The sequence below is a fragment of the Melospiza melodia genome, chromosome 6 (genome assembly GCF_035770615.1).
Source record: "Melospiza melodia melodia isolate bMelMel2 chromosome 6, bMelMel2.pri, whole genome shotgun sequence".
In the NCBI taxonomy this organism is placed as follows: Eukaryota; Metazoa; Chordata; class Aves; order Passeriformes; family Passerellidae; genus Melospiza; species Melospiza melodia.
The window spans coordinates 8,513,181-8,524,604 of record NC_086199.1 but is presented as its reverse complement, the minus strand read 5'-3'; the positions used below and the strand labels follow the sequence as shown (position 1 = coordinate 8,524,604).

Below are 11,424 nucleotides of genomic sequence, written 5' to 3'. Positions count from 1 at the left end.
TTTAAGATAAAAAGTATTGCATTTGTATTAAGACTGATTAATATCAATTCAATGCAGAAATGTCAATGTCAATAACAATTTCAACATGTCACAGGAATACAACACCACAGATTAAATGGAATGATGCTATGAAACACTCTACAAACTTGTACTCAAAATGATTCATGATCTGTCTGTTGAATCACATAAAAATATGAAGTTGTTTAGATAAACATTGCCAGATTTGTACCATTCTTATTTTTTAAATAGTTGCTAGAAGGCACAAGGTACTACCATCAACAAGTTATTCATAATAGAAGTAACAGCAGCAACAGTGGAATTTACCCCAGCATGTCTGAGGGAGTTCCAGCTGTGGGGAGGAAGGACTGTGCTCTCCAGACTGCCAACCTTCCACACCATCTGTGAGCCTACCCACAGCTTCTGCACACTCCTGCACAGTAAAACTAGGATCAATAACAAAAGGGAAGGGTTAGCTTAGTCAGAAATGAAACACGAGTTCAGCAAATATTTGGGGATGGCATAAAAGCAGTCCCTGACTCCATTTGGAAATATATACATTTTCTGTATATTTCAGTGCATTCTTGGTCTGACTGCAAAACAAGTAAAATTTGCTATCTGTAAGCTATCAAGCATTAGAACTGTACATTTTAGGAATTTCAGGACAGTGCAGAATCTTGACTAATGCAGCAGCAGTACTGTTGGTCTGTGTTATCAGGCATTTTTTTTGCCATCTAATTCTCCTGGAATGTGTGATGTGCCTGAAGTCACATGCTAGAGTACGAGGAAAAGGTTCACTCATTTTTAATATTTTCCATTGGTTAACCACAAACGGTAACAGCAGAGTGATGTATGAGAACTGGAGCATGTACCTCCTCAAGAAGCAAAAATTTCAACATTAAGAACAGTAAATTATTCTCCTCTACAATGCTTTTAAAAAAATTTGCTCAGAAGATAAAAATGGTTTTGTTTCATATGAGAGTCAGTCCAAAAAACCCCCAAAACTTTTAAGATCCCACTTTTAATCCAAGTAAATCACTTCATTTATTTCACATATCCTTAGCAAAGCAGTGTTTTCATCAGTGATACTGGTGGACAAAGTTTATTGTAGGGGACAAACAGAAATGTGAATTATTGCTCCCATAGCATCCTCAAGGAGTTAATGGCCCATGCAGGATGTGCAAGATGATGTCAGCATGTAAAAACTTGTGTCCTGCAGCTGGCATTGGGAACTTCTTATTTGTTCCAGCAGCTACCAGCTAGCTGCCACTTTCCTGGTCTCTGCCACTGGTGCAGGCCTTCTGAATGACAGATGAATCTGTTATTTCTTTGAGTTTTCTTTACTTTGGCCCTCTTCCTCTGATTCTTTTAGCGTTTCCAACTTTATGTTGTCAGTATTGCGATCAGTGGATGAATTTGGCTTGGATGTGTTCAATTTCAATCTTCTCAGGCTCCTATAGCAGTCTTTTCTGACGTTTTCACTGACCAGAACGTAGATGATTGGATCAGCAATGCTGTTTGCAGTGGCTAAACACAGAAACACTGTAAAAGTTGAATATATCTTATTTTCAAATGGACATGGGCAGTCCTGATGAAACATAAAGTATATGGCTCTTACTATGAGAACCAGATGATATGGAGCAAAGCAGATCACAAAAATAGTAATAATGGCAATAGCAACATGCTTCACTTTGGCTTTCTCACGACAAGTCAAGCTGCTGCTTCTTTTTGTAGCTTTGAAAATTTTGCAGTTTGTAAAAATCAGGATCAGGAGGGGTATGAAAAATCCAAACAGGAATCTAGCACAGCTGCAATAAGCCAATAATAAGTTAAGGGGCACTGTCTCAAAGCAGGTTTTCACCTCTGTACAGTTTTGCCCATTTTCCATAAAAAATACCGGCGTGTGGATTCCTGCAACCACAGTAAAGAGAAAACCGACTATTATGATGGCATTTTTCTGTTGTCTTCTTCCCCTTGATTCCAGAGAATGCACCAGTGCCATGTAACGATCCACAGAGATGCAGCACAAAAGCAGAATGCTGATGTAGATACTGCAGAAAAAGATGAATCCTGTTATCCTGCAAGCAGTGTCACCCATGGTCCACTCGTGCCCATTTTGCACATAGATAATCCAGACGGGCAAGGTACATAAATACATCAGGTCACACAATGATAAACTGAAAATGTAGATGGCAACTACTATATTCCTTTTGATTTGTGCAAATGTCAGCAGAGAAGTTAAGCAATTTGCTGGAAGGCCTATTGCAAAAACAATGCTGTAAACAGCAACCAGAAGTGTCTGACTCTCTTGATAAGGAATTTCTGGGCAAGTGGAGTTACAATTTTCATTTAGACAGCGTTCCATTATTCTTTCTCCAGCTGATATTTCCTAAGAATCAGAAGACAAGGTGGAAAGTTAGCATTGCATCACTTAAAAATATGTCAGTAAAGGTTATGGTCCCATAGGTGCCAACTTGACATGTTTGTGGAGCAAGTAGAATGGAGGATGTTTGAAAGGTTCCTCCTCAGACATGAACTGAGAAAGAGAGGGTCACAAGATCCCTCCACCTCTGAGAGTTGTACTGGATTCTGGTGGCTATGTGGAAGCTCTCTCAAGGGGGATCTGAACTTTTGTCCCTGGACATAAAATCAACCATCTCCTTTTTGTCAGTTCCCATTCTAAAATCATGCTGTAAATGCTAAAACTGCCATCATTCCTCATGCCAAGTGTCACCTGCACCCAAATTCTCACATGGGGATCAGCCTACAGAAATAAGGCAGATGAATATGAAGTTGTGGACCAACTTAGACATATTTGAAAAAAAAGCTGGGTTCAGTATTGCCCCATCTTCAGAATGACTGGAGAAAAGAATCTTCACTGTGATGTGGAGAAGATGGCACAGTACTCAGACCAGTGACAGGACCTGAGACAATAGCCTGAAGTGGTTTCAGGGAGGTTTAGGCTGGCTTTTGCAAAAAGGTTCTTAACAGAGAGGGTGCTTGAGCTGGTGTTAACTTATGAGCATGGTGGATACAATAAGGGAGGGCTGGTGGTGATGCTTTTTTTGCTGCCTCTAAGCATGTGCCACCTTTGGTGGAGGAAGAGGGATCTCTTCTGGGCCACCTACCAATCTGCTGTGTTGAGGGGATAAAAAAGGTGCTTGATTTCAGGGTCAGCAGTGGTTCTCTGCCCAAGCCTCGTCTGTGAACTGACATACAGAGCGTGTCCCTGACTCGAAACATGCCTGGTGGTGTAAGAGCTGCTGTACACTGCACACCACAGAGCTGCTGTACACTGAACACCACAGAGCTGCTCTATACCTGCACACCACAGAGCTGCTGTACACCTGCACACCACAGAGCTGCTGTACTCCTGCACACCACAGAGCTGCTGTACACTGCACACTACAGAGCTGCTGTACATTGAACACCACAGAGCTGCTGTATACCTGCACACCACAGAGCTGCTGTGCACTGCACACCACAGAGCTGCTGTATACCTGCACACCACAGAGCTGCTGTACACTGCACACCACAGAGCTGCTGTACATTGAACACCACAGAGCTGCTGTACACCTGCACACCACAGAGCTGCTGTACATTGAACACCACAGAGCTGCTGTACACCTGCACACCACAGAGCTGCTGTGCACTGCACACCACAGAGCTGCTGTACACTGAACCCCACAGAGCTGCTGTACACTGCACACCACAGAGCTGCTGTACATTGAACACCACAGAGCTGCTGTACACTGCACACCACAGAGCTGCTGTATACCTGCACACCACAGAGCTGCTGTGCACTGCACACCACAGAGCTGCTGTGCACTGCACACCACAGAGCTGCTGTACACTGCACACCACAGAGCTGCTGTACATTGAACACCACAGAGCTGCTGTACACTGCACACCACAGAGCTGCTGTACACTGCACACCACAGAGCTGCTGTACATTGAACACCACAGAGCTGCTGTACTCCTGCACACCACAGAGCTGCTGTACACTGCACACCACAGACCTGCTGTACACTGCACACCACAGAGCTGCTGTACACTGCACACCACAGAGCTGCTGTACTCCTGCACACCACAGAGCTGCTGTACACTGCACACCACAGAGCTGCTGTACTCCTGCACACCACAGAGCTGCTGTACACCTGCACACCACAGAGCTGCTGTACACCTGCACACCACAGAGCTGCTGTACATTGAACACCACAGAGCTGCTGTACACTGCACACCACAGAGGGCCTTGGAGACCTCCCTTACTATGGTAAAGCACAACAGGTGAATACAGCTCACAGTCAGGCAGATGGTGACATCCAGGGCAGGGACATGGTACAAGTCACACACCACCTCAGTTACTCATCAGCTTGTCTACCCACACACTTCAATAAAAACACCTTCAGGAGTGGTTGAGGGTGCTCTCTCCTTCCCTCCTCCTGGTTTTGCACACTTCTCCTCATCCTGTGCTTGTCTGAATATTCTCATTTCTGTAAGCTTCCCCCAGAGCAGTCAGTGATGGTGCAGGGCAGCAAACAGTGGAAGAGTTCTGTGGACACATACTCCCAATGCTTGTTTGTCTTGCCTCCTCCTCTCCCACTTTTGCTCCAAGTCTCCTTCCCATGCTCAGCACCCTTGAGGGAGCCTCAGGAAGGAGATGCCTGTGACTTTCTAAGCTACCTGCCCGGAGCAGGCATTTTTCCTTGGTGTTTGGCATATGGACTAAGCCACAGGGCTGCGGCTGAGCTGAAGAGACCTTCACATGTAAATGGCTGTCAGTGCCAAGCACAACGCCTCAGCTGACAAAGTGCAGCCATGGGCATGGACCTACCCTTCAAAAGAAAATCAGGTGCTGAAGGACTGTCCTGAAGCTTTGGCCTGTCAGCTTTGGAGCTTTGGAGGAGGAGTGCTCTAACTCGGAGCCCAGTATAAGGAAGGAGGAGAGGAGGCCATTTGTTCCACTCCTCACCTTCTCCAGGCTCTCAGCCCCATCCAGGGAAGAGTCTTCTTCCACTGGCCACTGCATCCACCCCCAGTTCAGAGCTTCACTCTCTCCACTCAGTTCTCCACGCCTGCAGAGAGGTTTCTCCACAAAGCAGCACTGAGCAGACAATTTATGACATTTCTCCTGGTGACATTTTCTGTTGTGTTGACACACCCTTAAGGGGAAGGAAGTAACACCACAATTGTCCACCCTGTGACTAAAGTCAACTTTTCTGTGCCTGTACAGCCCTCTTCAATTGAAAGCATATTCCTGTCTTCTCAGACCTTTAGAGTTTAATAGTTTGATACTTGGCTCAGCCCAGACGATTCACAGTTTTGTCTTTCTCTGGGATGTCGAGGCTAACCTGCACCTCAAATATTAATTCAAATGAAAAACAGCAATAATTACACCAGTGAAAAAAAAACTAGACACCATTTTCTATTAATTGTGATGATCAGCCTTGGTTTGAACACCAGAACTCAAGAGATTTATCACACCCAGCAATTTTCAAGCATTTATAAAGGGTAAAACATAGTGATGATGACACAGATGAGCAATATCTAAGAAAGCATTTGTGAGACACAAACTGTTCCAGTGAGTTATGTTTGCTGCCCTGAATCCTTCAGTTGAACAATCCTCTCCACAGTAGCTGTTTTCACCTTTTTTGGCCTGTCCTGATCTGGTAGGTCTCACCAATCATAGGTGTTACAGCTGCTGTGTGTTGCATCAGCAGCTCAGTGTATTTTTATCAGCACTCTGAGGCTTCTTGCTCTGAGAGTGTCACTGCACGAGACATACCGCAGTTATCACGTGCACCTTTCTCACCTTCAAGATGTGTGAAACATCTCAACTTCCAGGACAGAGAGATCACGAAGCACCTGAGCAAAAATCACTGGGAGATGGGGTAATCTGCTAAGATTTGCTGCATGCCTGCTCTGTATTTACGCTCTTCCATTTCTAATATTCTTATGTTGTCTCCATGCTGTTAGACAACTGGATAATTATGTTTCGTACTCCTAAAATGCAGTGGCTCCTGCTGCTCATTTGGGCCAGTTGCATTAATCCTTTCTCAAGAAAAGTCTTTTCAGTAACACGGAAGTGAAAAAGAAAAGGGAAATGAAAACAAACGGGAAAGCAAAAGGCTTTACTTTTTTTTTTGTTGTTGTTGTTTGTGTATGAACTACTCATGTGAAACTGTTTAAGTTTCCAAAGGAGAAGTTGGAGTGATAAAAATAGCCACTATTAGAAAAAGTAAAAAAAGAAAATTACAGTTATGGTTACAAAGCACAGTAGTTGGACAGAGACTGGTTGGAAGTCTTTGGACTAACTCATCTGAGATACACAGGAACAGGAGAAAAAAAAGGACACAGTAAAATCCATAACATGAGTACAATTGCATGAGCAAAGCACATTAATTAATGTTTATTTTATTTTCTAATATTTTTCTGATCATCCATCTCTTCCAGGCATTATTGTTAGAGCCAAAAGTTTTGAGGAGTTTATGAGGATATTAGGAACAACGTGAAATAACCTCTGTGATGGTTAAAATGAAAACATACTTTCCCTTCACACTTTCCTTCCTGTCCCCAATATCTGTAGAGGAAAACAACCTGAGTGTCTCAAAGCATAAATCAGCCTTCAGTGAAAGAGGACCTGAGTTTCTCCTGAGGGATTTTGTGTGCTTTCCTGGGTAGGATGTGGTGCTGGAAGGGTTTGACATGAGGGTGCCAGCAGGACGTCAGTTGGACACTCAGATCTATATTGAAACGCATCAGTTCCCAGATGTGACATTTCTGCCGCCTACAGCGCTTGTCACCAGCAGTGTCACTCCTCCAACATCTGAACCTGGGCTTCTCCTCATGCAGAACTTACAATAATTGCCTGAAAATTATCAACTGATAAACTTTTGTGTCTCTTAACTTGAAACTAAGAAATTGCTGTGCTATTTGCTCTGCTGTTCTTGAAGGAAGAAAAAATGTTTATGGTGTCTTTGAATAGAAACAGATCATGGCCCATATGCCCAGCAAGTCAGTGAACTGCTATATTTTTTTTTCCATTATTAGTTTAAACAAATTAGCAAATGAAGTCACTCCTATAAGCAAATCTCAGCATAAAAAGGAGAAACCAAGTGCCATGGCTGCACTTGGTTACCCATCAGACCAATCCTTTTTACTGACACACAAAACACAGTGGGATTTGAAGCTGTATAGTTTGAATTTTGAACATAAACCCATTTTCAAGCAACTTGCTTTCAAATTTGAACATAATATATGAATATATAATCTTGGAACAATATAGTTTCAAAACTCTGTTTAGAAAAAAGTCTTTTAAGGCTATCCTGGCAATCCAGCCTGAGCACAACTCTATGCTAAAATATCTTTCTTCCACTGGTGTAGCAGATGATCCCTCTCTTGACTAGTGCTGGTTAAAACAAGTTTCAGCATTTGTAGCTGAAAGCAGCAATACCCTGGGATTAGCTACACAGCCTTTATATTTAATTCTGTGTTGCAGATATGAGATGTAATGCAGATATAAGCAGTTATATTGCATCATATTACAAAGATATTAATATGAAGATAATAATAAATATAAAAATAAAGAAGGTAGATGGTAGAAGAGAGAAGTTATTAATCAATTGCCTTTCAGGAGGGGAGGAGCCTTTCCCTCAGGAGGGAAAGATACTTGATTTACCTCAAGATAACACTGTTCATAGCTGTGAACTCTCAATGACTGTAGATTTTTATCACATAAATCCATACATCCACTTCCCCCTTTCCACAATCTAGAAATCCCACAATAGTACTAAATGTGCTACTTTGCTCAAATGAGCAGCTGTGGTATTACTAAGGGGAACTGTCATAATTCAGGTTTGACAAAGGCCCAGTTTTAAAATGTGATCCTTCCTTAATCTGGGTGTCCTAGTGCCTTGCTACCTGAAGAGGGACTGCACAGGAGAGAAGAATGTCTGGTGGATGTGGGAGAAATGTTGACAAAAGATCCTTGTACTGGGTTTAAGACCACGTCATTCAACATATATAAAAGCAGGTAAAACTGCTTAAACATTGTAGGTAGAGGAAGTTCACGGGTGAGAAATAGACCCCAAAATCCACCTGTACCAGGGGACTTTGGTTTCATGATTCAAAGACTATGAGTCAGGATTTTGTGACTTCAGACCTATCAAAGTTTCTCAGTCCTCCCTGAGAGCATCTCAGAATGCAGCTATTGCAGGGCAGATTTACTCCCTGGTACCCACCAGCTTGTGTGGAAAAGATCCCAGAGCCAGAGGAATGGCTCCATGGCCAGGAGAAGCAACAGGAAGCCCAGAAAGGCTGTCATAAATTTGGGGCTAAAGTGTAAAGCGTGTCAAGTCAAAAGGCTGAGGTAAGTGTTGGTGTTGGAGCAGCAGCAGTGAAAGTGAGCAACTGAGAGCAGCTCTGCTTCACACCTCACCACACCTGAAACCACCAAGCACTCAATGTCTCCCTAAAGCTGTTGCAGCTTAATTGGTGGCCTTGACATTGGGGGCTAATTGTATATAGCTTCTGTTAAGGAAGGGGCCCATTTGGAAACCCAGCTGACCAAACTTTCCCTCTGGTTGTGCTGGAGCTACGAAGTTTTAGAGGAGGATGAGAGTGGTGATTCCCAGTCCTCTCTCCTGCATCAGGGTGCTCAAGGATGCTGAAGCACAGACAAGTACCAGCAGATTTGGCACTAAGGGTATAGAAGTGGATGGATACTGCTCTGGATTACTAAAAGAACAGGCTGGGATGTTGGAGAACAGGCTGAGATATCAGGGAACAGGATGTTTTAACAAGGTGAGGAGGTCTGGCTGTGCTGACACACTGTCAGAGATGAATGTGTTTTATTGCCAGGTTTAAGGAAAATTTGACTTCAAGCAGCTGAGCAAAGAAGCACCAAGACCTCTGTCCAAACCCACCAGTGTACCCTTAAAAAGAGGTGATTTGTTATCCTTTAGATTTTAGGATTTCCCCAGAACTGCTGATATCATCCTCCTTATTCTTGGCCTCCAGGCCTTCAAACAGGAGACTCCTGCTAGACCTCTGGCACCTGCAGTGAGAAACACACTAAGAGCCATAGGAAGGCCCAGTCCAGAGCCATGTCCACCCCAACCTGCTGTGACTCAAAATCATCTCTGGGGTAGCAACTGAACATATTCATAACCAAACACATCTGATCAAACTCCCAAATCCACAAGTGTCCCCTCCTTCCTTCACTGACACCTTCACTGCAATCATTACAGTCACAGGGATCACAGGCTCTTTCTGCATCCCCAAAATGCATTTGTCTCTTTCATCCCTGTTAAATCCCCCAGTCAGAGCATGGCTTAACTGTGCTGCAAAGAGTGAGCACAGATAGGGTGGCTTCTTTTTCCAGGAGTAGGAAAATCTGAAGATAGTGTTGGGCTTTGACCTTGTGGCAGTAGATTTTCTGTCCCTGATGGGAATCTTGGCCCTGCCCTCATGGGTCTCTATGGAAGCTGCTGTGGTGGCATCATCAGTACTAAAGATGGTGCTGGGGAAAAACAGAGCAGAGTTGCTCAAAATAATTTAATGATCTGTTAAACCTGGGCTCACTGACATAATGGCTGGTACTGACTAGTTCAGGTAGTTTAATATTAAAATTGTTTTACTTTTGTCTAAAGTGGATGTCTCTGAGCAAGTAGGATTTGTAAAGCCTTGCAAAAACCATGGTGCCTTTTTTACTTGAAACAATCCTATTTTTAACAATGCCTACAAATAGTATTTAACAGTGATATGAACTTAGACACAAATATTTCCCCCTTCTCCATTTACCGTGAAACATAATTTCTTTGTTCCTTTTTGTCCTCTGATTTGCTCTCGGCTAATTGGAGAACTTCCATTTTCCTTTTTGACATCTAGGTCACCTCCTGTAGCTACCTTACCATACCAACAGCAGGGCTTTCCTGTTAAGATTTAGTGATACCAAAAAAAAGGCTCAAAGGTTCCTCTTTGCATGTACACACACCTCTGACATCTCTGTGGGCACACTCACTTCTGCTAATCTGTGGTATTTTGTCTGAGTCGTCATCTCTGATCTCTTCTACCACCATCTCTTCTCTACACCTACCACAATGAGCACCTTTGTTTGTTGGCACACTTTGGGTATATCCTGGAAGCTGTTAATGTAAAAATCCCAGTAAGGAGACATTTCCCAAAGCATCCTGACACTTGACAGCAAAATTATTTGTATGATCATGGTAAGGCTGTAAGATCAGTGTCTCCCAAGAGGCTTGGGAAATGCTGAACCTGAAAGAGCCATCTGCACTTTCAGGCAGAAATCTGTGCAGAGGGGGTGCCCAATTAAAATTAAATTTCTTTAAATATTCTTTAAATTTCTCTAAATATAGTGTCCTGTGTAGAGAACTTTGGAAAACTTCTCAGAAGAAAATCAGTCTTGCCCATTGTGTGCTAATGAGCACAATAAGTGGATTTTTTGGTTTTGTTTTGGTTTTGTTGGGTTTTTCTTTGGTGAGGAGGGGAGTTTTGTTTTTTTTTTTTTTTACTTTCTTTTGGGTTTTTTTTTTGTTTCTCCCCTACACCCCTCTTCCCCACAACAAAATTGCTGGAAGTTAAAGAGCTGCTGGTTTAGAGGCAGCAGCAGATCTAAATGGGATTATGAGAAAGACAGGTTTAAAATAAACACAGATGCTCTTTGGTCTTTGGAAAAGTAGTCAACTCTGAAAATATTTGACAAAAAAAAGTTAATTTAAACTCCAGTTAGCTTCCACATCCCTGAGTGCCAGATATCAGCAGTGCTGTGGGAATAAAAGTTGGAGAAAAAGAAGGAATGTAGTGTATCCAATTAGTCTTTATAGACCAGCAGGTAAACTTGACATTTAAATGCCTACCTTGCTTTGCCAGCAGAGGAAGGATGAGAGGAAAGGCTGGATGTGAATTCTTCTGAAAAGAAACCCAGCATTCATATTTCTATTATAGTTCTGCATTCATGGCTCATGCACTGCAGCAATAGCTAAAGCTCACCTCACAGCAACCTCTGTTCTGCCAAAATCCTCCAATCCTAGTAATCATCTATCCCTGATGGGAACTAAAGTTGATTTTTAAGATAAATATGTTTTTTATAGGAAAGGGAATTTATAAGGAAGACAGGTAGGAGGGGCTGCCTCAATTGCAATTAATTATTACAGACCCAGGCACTACATCAGTCACAAGGAGAGTCAGCCTGTGGTGAGGCATCAACACAATCTGCATTTCTTGAGCAGAGACACACGGCACGGAGAAACAGTGACCAGAACAGAACAAAAGGGAAACCCTGCCAAATAGAAGCAATGCCTTGACTCAGAGATAGAACACTTACCTTTTTTGCCCCTTTTTTTTGCCCTGGTTTTCACAGAGGAGATGATGGAGTGCTCCAGCTTGTGCCGTGCTCAGAGGCTGCTC

At 43.0% G+C, this 11,424-nt stretch overlaps 1 protein-coding gene across 1 annotated transcript; it reads right to left on the bottom strand.

Annotated features, from left to right (window-relative positions):
• GPR132 (G protein-coupled receptor 132) lies at positions 1–10,990 on the bottom strand. The gene is made up of 2 exons (XM_063159377.1): positions 10,875–10,990; positions 1–2,386 (listed from the first exon to the last, which is right to left on the bottom strand). Exons 1-2 carry the CDS (start codon positions 10,968–10,970, stop codon positions 1,319–1,321), a joined length of 1,164 nt encoding a protein of 387 aa, XP_063015447.1. The 5' UTR covers positions 10,971–10,990; the 3' UTR covers positions 1–1,318.
• Positions 10,991–11,424: the final 434 nt, after the last annotated feature.